At 41.6% G+C, this 18,362-nt stretch overlaps 1 protein-coding gene across 1 annotated transcript; it reads right to left on the reverse strand.

The window, feature by feature from the left end:
* Nucleotides 1-835: 835 nt before the first annotated feature.
* LOC145035327 (uncharacterized) lies at nt 836-1,222 on the reverse strand. Its single transcript, XM_078983886.1, has one exon. The coding sequence runs from the start codon at nt 1,220-1,222 to the stop codon at nt 836-838; it is 387 nt and encodes a 128-aa protein (XP_078840012.1).
* Between the last annotated feature and the right edge of the window lie 17,140 nt (nt 1,223-18,362).

Raw genomic sequence — 18,362 nt, forward strand, 5'->3', positions numbered from 1 at the left:
GTAGACTTACCTCGGTTTTCTTTGGTTCAGGAAAAGAAGATACCATCAGCGCAAACTGCAGCTCCATCATTTGATCTTCAGCTGCAACAATCTCAGCGGGAGCATCATCACCAACTTGAGCCAAATGAGCATTTTGAGGTCTTGATATGTTCAGGGCCTGCATCTGATCCTCCCAGTCAAATGATTGTGCAACCATAGCCTTCTCGTTGTTGACTTGAGCACCGCTCTGATTGTTTCCTACTGTAACTATTGTCTGATCATTGTTTAATCTTCTGTCTGGCTTCGGGCACTCACGAGCAAAATGACCTGGCTCGTGGCAGTTGAAACAACGTAGTTTTCCCTTGCTGAACCCTACCTTCTTGTCAGCAGTCATCCCCCAGTTTTTCTTCCTGGTCTTCCTTGCAAATTGTTTCACCCTGAAAACTGCCATGGCAATTTGCCTTGTCATATCCATTTCTTCTACGTCTTCAAGATGAATTTGATCGATATCAGCAAATGACAATTAGGGCGGTAAATCTCCAGCTAAAAGTGCATTGTAGCAGTTAAGAAGCCCTATAGAAAGAGCAAGATTTTCATCACCCTCTTTTCCATTTGATAAGGAAGCCACATTAGAGAGAGAAGCAGCTTGAGTAGCAACGAATTATTGTTTCTGAGAGAATGGCATGGTTGATGCAACAGTAAGTGAAGTAGCTAATGGAGAGGAAAGAGACTGAATATGAGCTTGCTGAGTAACAAAGGGTTGACCTGTAGAAGAAAAGGTGAAAGATGAAAGAGCACTGTTAGAAGAGATCCCAAGGTTTTCAGCTGAGTATGAATTCACATGATTTATCTCCCGCTATTTTTCATCAATATCATAGGCCTTGATGACCACCATCATTTCAGCAAGAGAGAGCTGGCTTAGATCCTTAGTTTTCTTGATAACAGCTACATTCATGTCCCATGAATTTGGGAGAGCATTCAATAGCTTCTTGTTTATTTCAGACTTGGTGTAAAAGATCCCAACTACAGTCATCTCAGTGGTAAGAGTTGTGAATCGATGCAGCTGTGGCTCCAGAGTTTCTCTAGGAATGTAGTTGAACATATTAAACCATTTTCGCAGCATATCTTGGCGACTCTCCTTCATGTCTTCATTCCCTTCATAAACCCCAATTAGGACTTCCCACAAAGCCTTAGCAGAAGTGTACTCCCTAATACCTTGAGTTATATCAGGAGATAGGGCCATAATCAAAGTGGCTAAAGCCTGTGTTGGATAAGGTGTCTAAGTCCATAACTATTTCTGGTATGTACTTGACCCGACCCGGCATGGTCCATTTGGGTTGCATGGCACCATGCAATTGGATAGACTAAATGAGAGAAATAACGCTTGGAGATTATTAATATATTATAAGTTCTAATATATTAATAATATTATTTGATTAGTTTGATCAAGAATTAATTTAGAATTAATTAAGTGATCAAAAGATAACTAATTAAATATATGGGTTAATTAAGTAAATCATCCATATCTTGTATAGTGGGCTAAAAGGCTCCATGGATCATCAAGTTGGGTTCCACCCATAGGATGCTCCATGGATGCTCCATGGGAGTTACAAACCCATGGGTCATGGAAATGAAGAGTCATGACACATTAGGGTTTAACCCTAGATGTGTCAACACTATATAAGTAATATGATCTCCTCCCAAATCGGCTACACACTAAGAAATAGAGGGCTTGGCCAATTTTGTGAAGTGAGTATTCTCTCATAAGTTCTTCCAAGAGCATTTGGTGTTGTGTGAAGCATTTGAGGCATCACACTTGGGGTGCTAGGCTCACAAGGTTTCAAGGAACACAAGCAACAACAAGGTAAGTTATTCTATCTATACTTTATGTTAAAATTGTTCCCCATGTATGCTAGATAGGAATATAACCTTGGAATTCAACTTTGCATGACAAATTAGACAAACATAGATCCAAGGTTATTAGGGTTGCATGTACACTTAGGAAGTGTTAGAATGCTCAAAACCCATCAGCCTGTTCCTGCTCCTTAACCTTTTCAAAGTCCTCATCAGTGTAGTTTTCAACCGCTTTATCAACCACTTTCCTTGCAGTAGTGGTGGTTATTCTGACACGATTTTTGATGATACTTCTCCAGATTTTGAATTCCTTCATTTTGATGTACCTCTCAATCCTGTACTTCCATTCAGGGAAACCTTCAGAGGATAGCAGTCTTGGAATTCGAGTAATTGTGCCCATTACATAATTCAGCTCGTGGTGGTGTGTTTGACTTTGTGAATCCATTTAATATTAAATAGAAATTTAGGTTATTAAAAAAAATTTAGTTTCCGGTCAAACAAGAGTTCATGGTCAAGAGGCTGTTTACGGCTTTAAACTCGGTTTACGGTCTGAGTTTACGGTCGTAAATAGTTTACGGTAAATGAATGCATTCAACGAGTTCAAGTTTCCAGTTGTTGAAGATGCTCTATTTATGGCCTTAGAACCAAGCTTACAGTTCAAGAACTGAATGGAGTTTGCGGCCGTAATCTGTGTTTACGGCCGTAAGCTCTGGCCATAATCTCCCAGAAGTTCGAGAAAAATGCGATTTTTGAGTTAATCTTGAAACCCTTCCACAGAAAAATCCAACTTCAATTGTAAACAGTGAATAATGTATTCAAATACTCGATTGTATTCCGCTTTGACACCGGTTTTGCTCTGATACCAATTGTGAGGTCCTGAAACGGATCTTACCAGTGTTCAAACAATAAACATAATCTATAATAACCAAGAACATATTAGAAACAAGAATCTAAACAAGCTTTTACACGCTTCTATTAGCAAAAACGTCTGGTACAATTTGTGGAATAGCAGCTGAAACTCTGTGGCATCAACAACCATTAAACGACCTAGCACACCTCTATTTATAATGGACCTGGGCCGACCTTGGGTTTACGGTCTTAAATAGGCTTACGGCCGTAAACTCATAGCTAGACTACCAAAAATGCGTATTCATACAAAAGAACCTATTACAGTGAAAGCCTAGACCAAACCAATAATTGGACCCTTCAACAGAATTGCTACGGAAAAATGTATGTAGCATAATGTCCCGTGGCTAAATTATAGCTACAGATTAGCTACGGAATCACTACAGAATGGCTACAGAATTTTCCGTAGCTACCATAGCTATAGAATAGCTACAGAAATAAATAGCTATGGATTTCCTATGGAATAGCTACAAAATTGAATAGCTACGGAATAGCTACGAAAGTGGATAGCTACGGAATAGCTACGAAAGTAAATAGCTACGGATTTTTTGTAGTTAATCCGTAGCTATTTACTTTATTTTTTGTAGTTAATCCGTAGCTATTTACTTTTTATTTAAAAAAAACAATATTTTTTTTAAATAAAAAACAATTAATTTGGTCAAAATGAAATAAAAATTCATTACATTGACACATTACAAAAACATCATCTATACAAAAAAAAATGTATGGGCTATTTACACATTACAATAAAAAACAATTAATAAATATTACAATAAACATCATCTATACAACAAAATAAAATATTTAATCAAACTTGAAAGTATGTTGCTATTTACAACACTTATAGTGCACTGGTGAAACTAATTCAACATTAACTTTATAAATATCTAAATTAATTATAACAACTGTAAAACACAATTCATATGAAACTAAAAATCTATATTAAAACTAATTAATTATCCTCGTGGTTGGGTAAGAAGTTAGGATGCATGGCTGACAATGGTGGACGATGGTTGAAAAGAAATCACTGGTAGACTTTTAAGTGTCATTGTAGCTCCGTTGTCTGCATGTTATATGAAAGTTAAGTGTTTTTTTATTATTATTATGATGGAATCAAGGAATTGTGCATTCCGTTGGAATGAAAAACAATTTGCTTTGTTTTGTGGAATGAAATTCTTACATGTAATCTCCTAATGTCATGTAAGCCATGATTCAACTGCATATGATCTAAGTTTCTATTCCTAGCTGAAGTCTTTCCAAGACTCGTAGGAGTTAAGATTCCTAAGTTTATGTAACGACCCAAAATATAAGACCAAAAATTGCTTTTAATAAATCATTACTTAAAGTAAAGTCATCATTCCAAAACATATTATGAGTATAAGTTTTCAAAACACATGATCATTATCAGAGTAAACATTCCCATGCTGTCTAATCTATAGTGCATGCCATGCGATCACCCCGAGCTCTTCCCTCCGCTACCGGAAGTACCTGAAACCAAAACTGAAGACCGTAAGCACGAAGCTTAGTGAGTTCCCCACCCTACCACATACCACGCATAACCACATGCTGCACATACTGGGCCACGCCCACTATCTTGGGCCTCACCCCCTACTTCGGGCCTCGCCCGCTACAACGGCCCCGCCGCTCCAGGCCCCGCCTAGCTTCGAGCCCCGCTCGGATACATATCTGTTTTACTTAGGCCTCGCCTGTCACAGGGCCTCGCCCGTCAACAAATAATAACACATAAACATTTCACAACACATAACTAACACATACAACTGGTTCTGTCCTAAGGCCTCGCCTATCCTGGGCCTTGCCCATGTCCTGCTACTGATGAGTCATGGGACCCCGTCCACGCTCCTAATGGTAGTGAGGTACGGACCTAGCCCACTCTTACTCCTATTCTAGTTCGGGTCTCGCTCCTATTCTGCTACTAATGAGATATGGAACCCCATCCACACTCTGCTACTGGTGAGATACGGGACCTCGCCCACACTCACCTCCCTACCAGGCACATACATGTATCACATGTATCACACAGACAACAAGTATAAACTATCATATAAACAATTCCTTGGGCACCCGCCTACTATTACTGGACCTCGTCCTGAAAATAATACTAGCATACTGTGCCTAGGGCTAACCCTCGGGTCTTCTACTCATAACTACATGGGCCGGCATTGTGGCCTTAGACCCATTCACACAAAGGGAAACTCACCTGCACTGGCTGAACTTGCTGATGATCTCACTAGTTGCTGCCTGAAAACTCACGGAACTCCTGCTCCCCTTGCTCCCCGAACTACCAATATCAATGCAACATTGAGTCTAACTGACCCCCGAAAGACAACCTAGTCCACCCTGGTCCAAAGTCAAAGTCCTGGTCAAAGTCAACCTTCCAGGTCCACCCTACTCGCCGAGTCACCCTACTGACTCGCCGAGTTCAAAATGATCAGATTCCTTCCATTCGCGACTCGACTCGCCAAGTCAGTCCATGACTCGCCGAGTCTACCGATTTCTGAGTCCAGACCTGTCCAACTCACTGAGTCTCCACCCGACTCACTGATTCGAGTCACAACTCGAAGGGTTTGGGGTTTCACGACCTGACTCGCTGAGTCCAAGAACAGACTCGCCGGGTACAAGGCAATCTGCATACGACTCGACGAGTTGTTCATCCCACTCGTCGAGTTTCTCCACAACTTCATGCTACTCGCCGAGTCCACTCAAAGGACTCGTCGAGTCCCTTCAGTTCTCCTTACATGCAGAGGACTTTTGAGTCATGCATGGACTCCAAACTGTAGATCTACCCTTCCCAAGCCTATTCCCTACGTAAAGTTGCAATCTTTACGTGTAGAGAAGGAGATCTAGGCAAAACATGCCAAAAACTAGGGCTTAAGGCAAAAACACTCCATGATCCACTCAATGGCTGATACTTTACGGAATTCTAAACCAAAACAAGCATGGATCTGAGGTAGCAACCTCAGATCTGGACCTCAAGCTCGAGATTGATTTCAAACATGGCTTAAAAGCCCCAAAACTCATAACCAAGGAAAATCTGGAGGAGAGAAACGACTTAATACCTTCAAATGCTCTGAAATGATCCCCAAACTTCAGATCCAATGCCACTCCTTGATGCTTCAAATATTCCCACTTCTTCTTCTTCCTTTAAATCACTCAAAAATGGTCAAAAGCATGAATGAGCACAATGGGGGCTTAGGGTGCGGCATTCTGGGTGTGAGAGACAGTAAAGGAGCACTAGGAAGAAGAATAAGGCGATTAAATAGGCTCCGAGCCCCGGATTTAGGGTTTTCCTCGCACAGACCCTACTCGCCGAGTCGCCTTGGCCGACTCGTCGAGTTGGTCACTTATTCCTCGACTCGGATCCCGCTCGGACTCGTCGAGTCCTTCCTTGGACTCGCCGAGTCGACCCTTAAATTAGGGCTTTTCTTTCCTTTCTTGGCCTTTGAAACTTTGGGTGTTACAGTTTAAATCCAGATTGTGATCATTTCTTGCATCATATTACACAGAAAGTTGAGTTTCATTGAAATTTATAAAAACTAAAATAAAAATATGTGAGATTTACCAAAATGAGATGCAGAAAAAGTCTCCCCTTTTCCAAATTTGTTCATGGTCACCCCTCGGTACTTTGAGTTTCCCCTTGAAAACCCATTGCTATGGCGCCTTAGTAAGTTCACGGATTTTTCTTTGCAAAGATTATTGATATGCTATAATAATACAACAAGAATAAAGTAAACACTAAATATGTTGGATTAGTGTTTAAGCCCGTAACCATATTTGGTAAGTACTTGACCCGGTTGTGCATGGTCCTTTTGGGTTGCCTTCACCAAAGCAACTTGACTGGAGAAATACTATAGAAAGAGGTTATTACAATTTATTAATATTTTATATGAATAATATATTAAAGGAGAAATCATATTTGTTTAGTTAACATTGGTCAAGAATTAATTAAGAATTAATTTTGTGATTAAAAGAAGTTAACTAAACTAGAGGGGCTGAACTGTAATTATGTGATAGTTGCAAAGTAGGGCAATGGATGCCCTATAGGATAGGGTGGACTATCTCAAAGTGATAAGGCCATAGAATTCATCCATGATAAGGTTTCTAGGGTTATCCTTTGGGCTGCTTGGTGGGCAAGCAACCAGATAAGGATAAGGACCGAAACCCTAATCCCTACACCTATATAAAGACCCTTGGCTAATGAAATTCATCCATGCCTTGTCTAAGGTTCCTAGGGCTGAATTTCATACCTCCCCTCTCTCTCTCTCTCTCTCTTGCCTCTCCATTTTCTCTTGGTGTTTGTGAGCCATTATAGGTACTACACTTGTGGTACTTGCTTTCAAAGACAAGAAGATTCAAGATTTAGGTTATTATTACAAAATAACAACAAGGGGTATGTATTTCATCTTTCCTTATGAATTTCGAAATTCCTAGCAGCATATTAGCATTCTTCAAGTGTTCATAATGTTGTATAACTAATAGTGATAACATAGATCCAACTCTAGGGTTGCATGCACACATATGATTGTTTGTATAAAACCCATCAATGGTATTAGAGCCATTGGTTTTTGTTTTCAATTAGCATTATACAAATGTATGAACTTGAAAAATTAGGGTTTATGGCTAATAAACCCTATGAGGCATGAATTTTCGAAATTAGGGTTCATGAACCCTGATTTACGAAATTTGGTTAGGGTTTCCCAAACCCTTTCCTTAGCCTCCAAGATTTCGAAATTGGTTAGGGTTTCCCAAACCCTTTCCTTAGCCACCAAGATTTCGTATTCTAGGGTTATCCAACCCTTTAATTTCGAAATTGCCTCCTTCCCAAGAATAGATCCTAAATTTTAGAGATTTGGATAAATGTCATATCTTGTAATTATCTTTTAAGTGTTTAAATTTGGTAATTAAAGATTTTGAATTATCCTATCCCATAATTTTCGAATTCTAAGGGATTTAAGGGATTAGGTTAAATTAATTGTTTAATTTAAAAGATATCCTTACCAAAATAGAAGATAATTGTCATATTAATTAGATAATCATTGCTTTATGTGATAAACTTGTTTTATTTGAATTATTTGATAGATTATGTTGCAAGAAATTGAATTAGGTCATATTTAGATAATTACTAATTAATTGGTTAATTGTTATTATTTGTAATTTGATTTAGAATGTTCTTACTTATGTTTTGAAAAGTTTCAAAGCTTGCCCTCAAGTTTTGGAATTTAAATTTTGATTAAACGTTTAATTTTAAAAATGTTAAACTCTAAAACCCAAGTTTTGAAAAGTTCAAATTTCACCCTTTTGGTTTTATTAATTTAATTAAAAGAAAGTTAATAAATCCATCATCATTTGGTTTATATTTGATTAAATTAAAAGTGTAATTTATAAAATTAAATCACCTAGTATTTTAAAAGTGTAAAATACACCCTTATACTATGTATAACATTAAAAGTCTAATATTATATATATATATATATATATATATATATATATATATATATATATATATATATATAACTTAAATGCTAGTCTTACCGTTAGTAGGCCTCATTCACGAAGCCGATCTATAAGGGGGGTATAAGGTTATGGCCTATAAAATGGTCGTTTAATGGGTATCCACTGTTACCCACCGCTTCCTTGATTGGTAGATGGTCGTTAGCCGAACGGGTAGGATAGAGCAAACCATCTCCTCATTAAAAGTGTAATGAAAAATAAAATAACTAAATGTTTTACAAAATTCCCAATCTTAGTTACTTGAAGCAAAAGTGAATTGATGCAATTCCATGAAATTACACTTTGTACCCTTGCTGAAGCATTAGTGGAGCGTTTGTGGTTAACTAGCACACTAATTGGGTTCTAAGCAAAGGTAGAAAAGGGTGACTCAATGTTTGTCATAGTTCGGTGGAGCGTGTGTGGTTAACCGTCACATCAAATAGGTGACTGTAACATTGGGGGCACCATGTATATTTGCATGGTTATTCACACTCTGTTTTGTGATCCTCGGCATCCCAGTCACAAATCGAGGAGCATATCGAGATTTAAACATGCCATTGAAAAGTTCAATAAATCTCAAAAGATCTATGAGTTTTCAATACATCTAAAACTTCAATTTCCTTTCGTTTTTCATGGTGGAAATTAGTGAATCGTCATTCACTTACCTTTAAATGTTAGGCAAGTTGGATTACGACATCCCTCTTCTAATTTGTAGGATGTTGTGTTGGATCCTAGGCTTAATATCTCATTTGGGTGTTTTATTAAGGACTCAATCAACTAAACTTGAATTTTCTCCCATTTCATATATGCCAAAGTCTGACAACTATGGTCTTCCTAAATCTGTTGGAAAAGGTTTTCCACATGAATATGATGTTCCACGATTGGATTCTGGAAATGGAAATCATGCTTCATTTATCCACCTCCTCCAATAATTCTCCCTGACCCATGTGTTTAAAAAACTTGAAAAGTTCAAGGTCACTCAAGCCCTATTGGCAATAAGACACAAAGATGGAAAGTCTGTGTGTACATATGTCTTAAAGATGAAGTCACACATTAACAAAATTGTTAGGTGTCAATGTCTCAAGGAAGTTGGTTGTTTAGTGACTTCCCGAATCATATGGTAAGTTCGACCACGACATGACCCTTATTGATTTGACTCATTTGCTTATTGCTACTAAATCAGAAATGATTTTGCGCACTGGTCGAGCAAATTATGTCTGATAAATCAATATCCCAACATTCTATGGGAAATGGCAACATTGGAAGTCCATAAATTTTTTTCTACGCAAGAGAAAGGCTGAGTCTGAAATAGTCCTGTGTACCATTACAGAGGAATCCATGTGTTTATACTACCAAAAGAAGGGTTATTGGTTACGAAGCTGCCATCACCACCTAAAAGATCTAAGAGATGGGAGAGTCAAGATGTATGGCTCTGCTTTAGGTAAAATCCACTATCTAACTCCATTAAGTTCCTATTTGGAGATTCTTAATACATGATGTGATAAGATTACATTTCGATGTTTTGAATGATCGAATAAAAGAAAGCAAGCTTAAAGGAAGGAGCGAGTTGGGTCTGATCGCGAATAAATGGATTACGATCGCATGGATTCGATGATCGGATATTTGAGCTGCTACTTAGAATTATGATAGATTTCATAGGAATATAGCGTAGTTTTCATTTGCATTGTAAAGGATATATTTTTCCGCAATAGAATAAATTTTGATTTTTGTCTTATTTATATTTCCTTGCAATGGAAATTGTGAAAATTGATGTCTATGTGTTTCTATTATAAGCAATATTAAGTGGATATGATTCTTAGTTATGTTATTTATGGTAGTGTCATTATTTTCTAAGTAAGGAAAGATTCTCATCGCCCAAGTTTCAATTGGACAGAAGCATGGAATCATATGATTTGGATCATGTGATGTATGGAAATCTTGGTACTTAGAAATTTTAAGGCTAATTCCTTGACAAAGAGTCAAGTGAAGGACTAGGAGATCGAGTTCACAATGTTGTTCACTAGTCAAGTCCACCATAAATAACAACAAGATTACTCGTCATGATTTACTAAAAGTCTAGTAAACATGATTATGCTTACAAGATTAATTGTAATTCTGAATCATTGAAAAGTTTCAATGAATGGCAGAACGAATAAGAAGAATCAATTAGGCAGAAAGATCAAAGTTTCTCCAATCTAAGAAAAAGGAGAGTACTTTTGTATCATGTTTTATGATCATCTTAAGAACCATATTATAATTCATCCGCTAAGGACACCTTAGTGCACTAAGTATGGCTAAGAAGAGGAGTCGAGAATTGTCAAAAAAGGTTAAGTCAATAAGATGAATCTTACTTCGTTCCAAGACCAAGTCTTAGAGTTAAAATCCAAGATTGTGATTTGAGTGATAAAAACTTAAGTAGGAATGTTCTTATTATTTTTTTTTCTTTTCACATTTTGGTGTCTAGAATAAAATAAAGATCAACTAGTACCAAATTGTGTGTAGGTTTTGTCTTGATAAAGACACACACTAACTCTTGAATATTTGTTTTGTCAGGGAATGCTTCTTGACAAGAGAATATTATATGTCAAGAGGTCAGTGTGAGTCTAAATGATCTTGAATAGGTTCAAGAACTAATCAAGAGTAAACCTATTATTAAACACTAGCACACGAATTGAGGTTTCTAACCTATCATGTTGACAGATTTTTGTTTCAGTGCCAGTCCAGTTTGGTTAACTATTCATGTGAGCTCTATAAGTTCTCAATGGATTGCATAGGGGCAAGGCACCTTGTTCAATGGTAAGTACATTGAAATGAAGGGGTGGGCTGCTCAATAACTTGGAAGCAATGATGGGACCCTTAATGGCAAGAAGTTATGTAACACCCCGAGATTCCGGTATACTTCTTTTATCCTTGTTCTTTGTGATTGGTCATGTTTAGTCCTTGAGTGAATTTTTATTTAGCAAGTGAGTACGCTGGGTGTACCATAGGGGTACGCTGCGCGTACTCAAGCGCTTAAAATGGACGCGTTGTTGCCAAGGTACGTTGGGCGTACCAAGAGTTACGTCGGGCGTACCCAGCCCAGGTGCAAAACCCTAATTCCATTTTGTGCACTATTTAAAGGGTGCTAAGGCTCATTTATCAGCAACCATATCAATAAGTGAAACCCTAAAAGAGAGCCCTCATCGTCCTTAGTGTGTGAGAGTGTTGATTTGAGCTTTTTGTGCCTTGGTGACTTAGTGAAGAAGAAGGAAAGGAGTTCTTGGAAGCTAAAGCTTGAGGTGCCATTTTGGATCTGAGATCTATAGAGCAAGGGACTACACTTAGAGGTATAAAGTTCAAAACTTTCCTCTTCTTTTGATTTGTTGTTGCATGTGCTTTTGCTATGGCTAAAAAACCCCAAAGGTGGAGACTTTATGAATGTAAAGTGCTCCATGGTCCGAGATCTGTCCCCATTCAGTGCTATTAGTGATTTAGAGCCATAAAGCTTCCATCTTTAGTGATTAGTTTGAGGTCATGCTTGAGTATAAGCCTTCTAGAGTTAAAGGATGGAACATTGTGAGAGTTGGTGACTTATCCAGCCATGCAAAGGCATAAAGTCATCAACTTTATGGATTAAGAGGCTTAGATGTGGTCAGATCTAAAATTTGGACGTGAGTCGTAACAGTTTAAGACCTAAAAGAGTTAAGGTGTTGAAGTTGGGAGTACGCCCGGCGTAATCACAGCACGCACCGCGTACTGGGCGGCGTTCCCCGATCCTGAGAGGCAGCCGGGTACGCCCAACATACACATCTGGTACGCGCAGCGTAACCCGGAAAGTTGACTTTTAGGGTATGGTCTATTGTGGGGCTATTGAGTTGTGAGAGGGCTAAAATGGTCTTTTACCTTTCTCAGAGTGTCATAAGAGGACATAGTCTAGCCTTTGAGAGTTATAATAATTAGGGTATTTATTTTGATTAGGCGGAGGTTAGACCAGCGTTACCGAGTCAGAGATTACCGAGATACCCGAGGTGAGTCTTCTCACTATACTTTACCTAGTGTGGTAACAAAGTTATGTGATAGAGTATTTTAGAGTTATATGCCAGTGTAATTGCATGTTATTTATGTGCTATGATTTATTGTGATATGTGCTATGCATGATTCAGAGTTACAGAGTGAGGACCTTTGGGTCTACAGAGTTAGGACTTTCGGGTCCACAGAGTTAGGGCCAGAGGGCCCATAGAGAGTTGGGGATGGAGGGCCCCACTGAGACACCTAGACCTAAGGGTCAACAGAGTTACAGCCTCGAGTGGCTATTATGTGTTAGAGTGGTATTTTGGGGAACTCACTAAGCATTTATGCTTATAATGTTATGTGTTATGTGTTTCAGGTACCAGTGATGATCGTGGGAAGGCGCCGGCATGATTCGTACACACGCACACCGGAGTTTATGTATTTTGATCTTGGGTTTTGTACTGATACAATGTTGACACAATGTTTTTATTTATGATTACAAATAATATTTTATGGTTTCCAAAAGTGAAAAATTGTTCAAATTTTTATGGTGTTACAAGTTGGTATCAGAGCCTTGGTTTGAGGGATTCGGATACATCTTCGGGCGTATCTGAACTCAAACTGGGGATTTGAGGAAATTTTTAACAATAATAATAATATTTTTGAAAAAGAGTAAAAAGAGTCTTGAGACAAACAGAGCAAAGCCGTGTGTACGATCAGCCAGCGCCCGAACGGTGATTTCCCAAAATACCCTCATAATAAGTGATTATCAGATATGTTATGTATGTTGTATGATGAGTTACGATATGCATGCTAGAGTAGACTAGGTATTCTTATTAGGACTAGAGTGGCCTGATATATGATGCCTTAGTCTAAGGGTTTTTGCTGCTAGAGATGCTTAAGAGTGATTTAGATAGCAGCGAGGTGCTTATGAGAGTTTTGCTAGTGAGTAGCACATGATAGAGAGAGTAGAGTACTTGGGATTTGGGGCTCAAGGAGGAGGACTTGGAATGAATGCCGATGCGGTACGGACGGTAGTATTGGGCCCGTACTACTGAAGATACCGAGTTGGTATGCAGTCCAAGTAAGAATCCTTAGGGCACCAAGGAACGAGTAGGGTGGAGTTATCGAGTGTGATTATACTCGAAGGGGGTCTCTAATATTCTTATGTTATATTTCAGAAGGAGACCATGGTTGGGACGCGCCACACACCAGGGACCAGCAGTTCAAGTGATGAGGAGATTCATAGGATCATCCAGGAGGAGGTGGCTGCAGCCGTCAGGGCAGAGATACCAGAGATGTTCGGGTCTATCAAGACCACTCTAATGGAGACATATGATGAGAGATATGTTGCTCTTTCTGAGGCTGCTGTTGTTGCGGCCATTGCAGCTATAGCTGCGACTAGGCCACAGGGTGGTGATGCGTTGTTGTTCCGAGAGTTCAACAACACAAAACCACCGGAGTTTGACGGGACCCAGGACCCGATCGCGACGATGAGACGGATTTCAGACATAGAGGGGTGTTTCTTTACTTGCTCATCTCCATAGCATTTGAGAGTCTGGTTCGCGCTGAACCAGCTTCGCTTGGGAGCGAAGGACTGGTGGAAGTTTGTGACTGCGTATTTTATGTCTGCTGAGCTTGCTGCGGTGACCTGGGAGAGGTTCACCGCAATGTTCTGAGATGAGTACGTTCCCCAGGTGGAGAGGGAGCGTTTGGCCCAGGAGTTTCTGACCCTCAAGCAGGGTACTAAATCTGTTACGGTGATTACGAGGATGTTCCATGAGCGGGCGATGTTTATCCCAGAGCACGTGTCCTCCGAGCAGGCACGTATGAGCCGATATTTGAGCATTCTGAGGAGGGATATACGTGAGTTCGTGGCGAACTCGACGTACCGGACATTTGTCGAGCTTCAGGAAAATGCCCGGAAGAGGGAGATAGAGCTGGAGACCCAAGCCAGGGAGGAGGCTGAGTCTCAGGATAGGATCGACGGCCGGCTCAGTCTCAACCGGCAGCCAAGTGGGCCAAACCCGTTGACTCGAGATCTGGGAACCAGAAGGGTCGCACTTGTGTCAAGTGCGACAAGAGCCACGATGGAATATGCAGAGCAGGGTCTTACTACAAGTGTGGCAAGGAGGGGCACATGGCCAAGGATTGTTCTAAGGGTTTTTCAGTCTGTTTTCATTGCAACCAGACTGGACACCGGAAGGCAGAGTGTCCACAGTTGTGGGGGTCAGTGCAGGGAGCATTTCCAGGATCAACCCTTGCTGCGATGAGAGCTGCGAATGTTCAGCCTACGAAGGTTGAGGCACCGAAGGCACGCGGGAGAGTCTTACAGTTGACTGCGGAGGAGGTCCGCGCAGCGCCCAATGTCATGACCGGTATGTACCCTTTCATGTATTCTTTTGTATTCTGTGATATTGTGCTTATATTATGTTATGCGTAGGTACTTTCCTTGTAAATTCTGTACCTGCTCTAGTGTTATTTGACTCGGGTGCTAGTCGATCTTTTGTATTGTTGGCCTTTAGCTGACACATCAGTATTATTCGAGAGGCGATGAGTCGACCTCTGAGAGTTTCCATAGCGGATGACAGAGCGGTGTATGCCACCGAGGTGATTCGTGGTTGTGTACTCGAGATTTTCGGGGTTGAGTTTCTGATAGATTTGGTTCCTATTGCGATGGGGGATGTCTGTGTCATTGTGGGCATGGACCGTTTGAGCAGATTTTGAGTGATCATCGACGGCGAGCGACAGCTGGTGACCATGCGAGACCCTAGTGGGGGAGTTCTTACGGTGTACGGTGAGGGTACACGTTCCGGTTCAGCATTTTGCTCATCCTCCAGGGCGAGGCAGAGTCTTCAGCAGGGATGTAAGGGATTCATAGCATATGTGATGGACACAAGGGTTGAGACAGAGAGACCGAGATCTGTGGGAGAGGTTTCGATAGTGTGTGAGTTCCCGGATGTATTTCCGGAGGAGTTGCCGGGCGTACCTCCTGTGAGGCAGGTGGAGTTAAGTATCGATTTGGTTCCGAGGGCCGCGCCTATCGCCAAGGCGCCCTATTGCCTTGCACCTCCAGAGATGCAGGAGTTATCCTCGAAGCTTCAGGAGCTGCTGGGAAAGGGGTTTATTCGGCCGAGTAGTTCGCCGTGGGGAGCTCCTATCCTTTTTGTCAAGAAAAAGGATGGTTCACACCGGATGTGCATTGATTACCGGGAGTTGAACAAATTGACGGTCAAGAACCATTACCCGTTGCCGAGGATTAACGATTTGTTCGATCAGTTACAGGGAGCATCTTGGTTTTCCAAGATCAACTTGAGGTCTGGATATCATCAGGTAAGGGTGCGAGATGAGGATATTCAGAAGACAGCGTGTAGGACTCGTTACGGGCATTACGAGTTTGTGGTGATGCATTTCGGGCTCACCAACGCACCAGCGGTGTTCATGGATCTCATGAACAGGGTGTGCACACCGATATTGGATCGCTCGGTGATCGTTTTCATCGATGACATTTTGGTGTATTCAAGATCTAGAGAACAGCATGAAGAGCATCTGAGGGAGATCCTAGGGTTTTGAGATCGGAGAGGCTTTATGCCAAGTTCTCCAAGTGTGATTTCTGGTTACGAGAAGTCCAGTTCCTGGGACATCTCGTTAACCAGAAAGGGATATTGGTTAACTCGACCAAAATTAAGGCAGTGATGAGTTGGGAGGTGTCGAGGTCACCCACGGAGATCAGGAGTTTTCTAGGACTGGCAAGCTATTATCGGAGATTCATCAGGGATTTCTCCAAGATCTCCGTGCCACTCACTAAGTTGACCCTGAAGGGTGTAGTTTTTGTTTGGGGTCTAGAGCAGCAGGCCTCCTTCGAGACACTTCGTTAGAGATTATGCGAAGCCCCGGTGTTAGCCCTTCCGGAGGGAATGGAGGATTTTGTGGTATATTGTGACGCGTCGATATCAGAGTTGGGAGCAGTACTTATGCAGAGGGGCCATGTGATAGCGTATGCATCAAGGTAGCTGAAGCCTCATTAGGCGAGGTATCCTACCTATGATTTAGAGTTGGGGGCAGTAGTGTTCGCCCTCAAGATCTGGCGTCACTATTTATATGGGGTCCGGTGTACCATATACACGGATCACAAGATACTGAAGTACTTGATGGATCAGTCCAACCTGAATATGCGACAGAGGAGATGGATGGATGTGGTAAAGGATTATGATTGCAAGATCTTGTACCACCCGGGAAATGCCAACGTGGTGGCCGATGCCTTGAGTCGTAGGGCGGAGAGTATCCCAATGCGTGACATTTGTATGAGGTTGACGGTGATGACTCCAGTGTTGGACACCATTCGAGGAGCTCAGACCGAGGCCGTTAGACCAGAAAACCTGAAGAGAGAGCGGGTTGTCGGGCAAGTATCAGAGTTCGTTACCGATGGTCGGGGGCTTATGACGTTTCAGGTTCGGATCTGGGTGCTGCATGTGGGCGGAACGCGTACCATTTTGATGGAAGAGGCTCATCGATCGAAGTTCTCGATCCATCCCGGGGCCACTAAGATGTATTTGGACCTGAAAAGGGAGTATTGGTGGCCCTGTATGAAGAAGAACGTTGCATGGTTCGTGGAGAGGTGCCTAACATGTCGCAGGGTTAAGGCCGAGCATCAGAGACCGCACAGCAAGTTGCAGCCGTTAGAGATTCCCGAGTGGAAGTGGGAACATATTGCCATGGAATTTATCACCAAATTTCCAAGGACTGCGAGGGGCGTCGATGCAATTTGGATGATTGTAGACCGGTTGACAAAGAGCGCTCATTTCCTCGCTATTAGCGAGAGCTCTTCCGCAGAGAGGTTGGCAGAGATGTATGTGAGGGAAGTGGTAGCACGGCATGGAGTACCGATCTCGATTGTCTCAGACCAAGATGTGCGTTTCAACTCTAGATTCTGGAAGAAATTCCATGAGGAATTGGGTACTAGACTGCATTTCAGTACCGCGTACCACCCCCAGATTGACGGACAAAGTGAGCGGACGATTCAGACGCTCGAGGATATGCTCCGGGCATGTGTGTTGAACTTCGGTGGGAGTTGGGACACGTACTTACCCTTGGCAGAGTTTTCGTACAAAAACGACCATCATTCGAGCATTGGTATGCCACCCTTTGAGCTGTTGTATGGGAGGAGGTTTCAGACCCCCATTTGTTGGGGAGAAGTGGGGCAGCGTGTGATGGGTAGTACAGAGATAGTGCTTCAGACGTCAGAGCAGATCCAGTAGGTCAGGCAGAGGTTGTTGACCGCTCAGAGTTGCCAGAAGAGTTATGCTGATAGGTGATGATCTGAGCTTGAATTTCAGGTTGGTGATTTCGTGCTCCTGAAGGTATCTCCTTGGAAAGGAGTGATCCGATTCAGGAAGAGGGGCAAGCTGGGACCCCGGTATATTGGGCCGGTTAGAGTGATCGCGAGGGTGGGCAGGGTAGCGTATCGCTTGGAGCTACCTGCAGAGTTGGGTCAGATTCATGACACCTTCCACGTATCGCAGTTGCGAAAGTGTAAAGCAGATGAGTCGCAGCTGCGCGTACTCAAGCGCTTAAAATGGATGCGTTGTTGCCAAGGTACGTTGGGCGTACCAAGAGTTACGTCGGGCGTACCCGGCCCAGGTGCAAAACCCTAATTCCGTTTTGTGCACTATTTAAAGGGTGTTAAGGCTCATTTCTCAGCCTCCATATTAGTGAGTGAAACCCTAAAAGAGAGCCCCCATCGTCCTTAGTGTGTGAGAGTGTTGATTTGAGCTTTTTGTGCCTTGGTGACTTAGTGAAGAAGAAGGAAAGGAGTTCTTGGAAGCTAAAGCTTGAGGTGCCATTTTGGATCTGAGATCTACAGAGCAAGGGACTACACTTAGAGGTATAAAGTTCAAAACATTCCTCTTCTTTTGATTTGTTGTTGCATGTGCTTTTACTATGGCTAATAACCCCAAAGGTGGAGACTTTAAGAGTGTAAAGTGCCCCATGGTCCGAGATCTGTCCCCATTCAGTGCTATTAGTGATTTAGAGCCATGAAGCTTCCATCTTTAGTGATTAGTTTGAGGTCAGGCTTGAGTATAAGCCTTCTAGAGTTAAAGGATGGAACATTGTGAGAGTTGGTG

The sequence above is a fragment of the Lactuca saligna genome, chromosome 3 (assembly GCF_052625555.1).
Source record: "Lactuca saligna cultivar CGN05327 chromosome 3, ASM5262555v1, whole genome shotgun sequence".
NCBI classification, from domain to species: Eukaryota; Viridiplantae; Streptophyta; class Magnoliopsida; order Asterales; family Asteraceae; genus Lactuca; species Lactuca saligna.

Coding starts and splice junctions, on each gene's coding strand:
- LOC145035327 (XM_078983886.1), bottom strand. CDS start 1,222: ATGGCCCTATCTCCTGATATAACTCAAGGTATTAGGGAGTACACTTCT.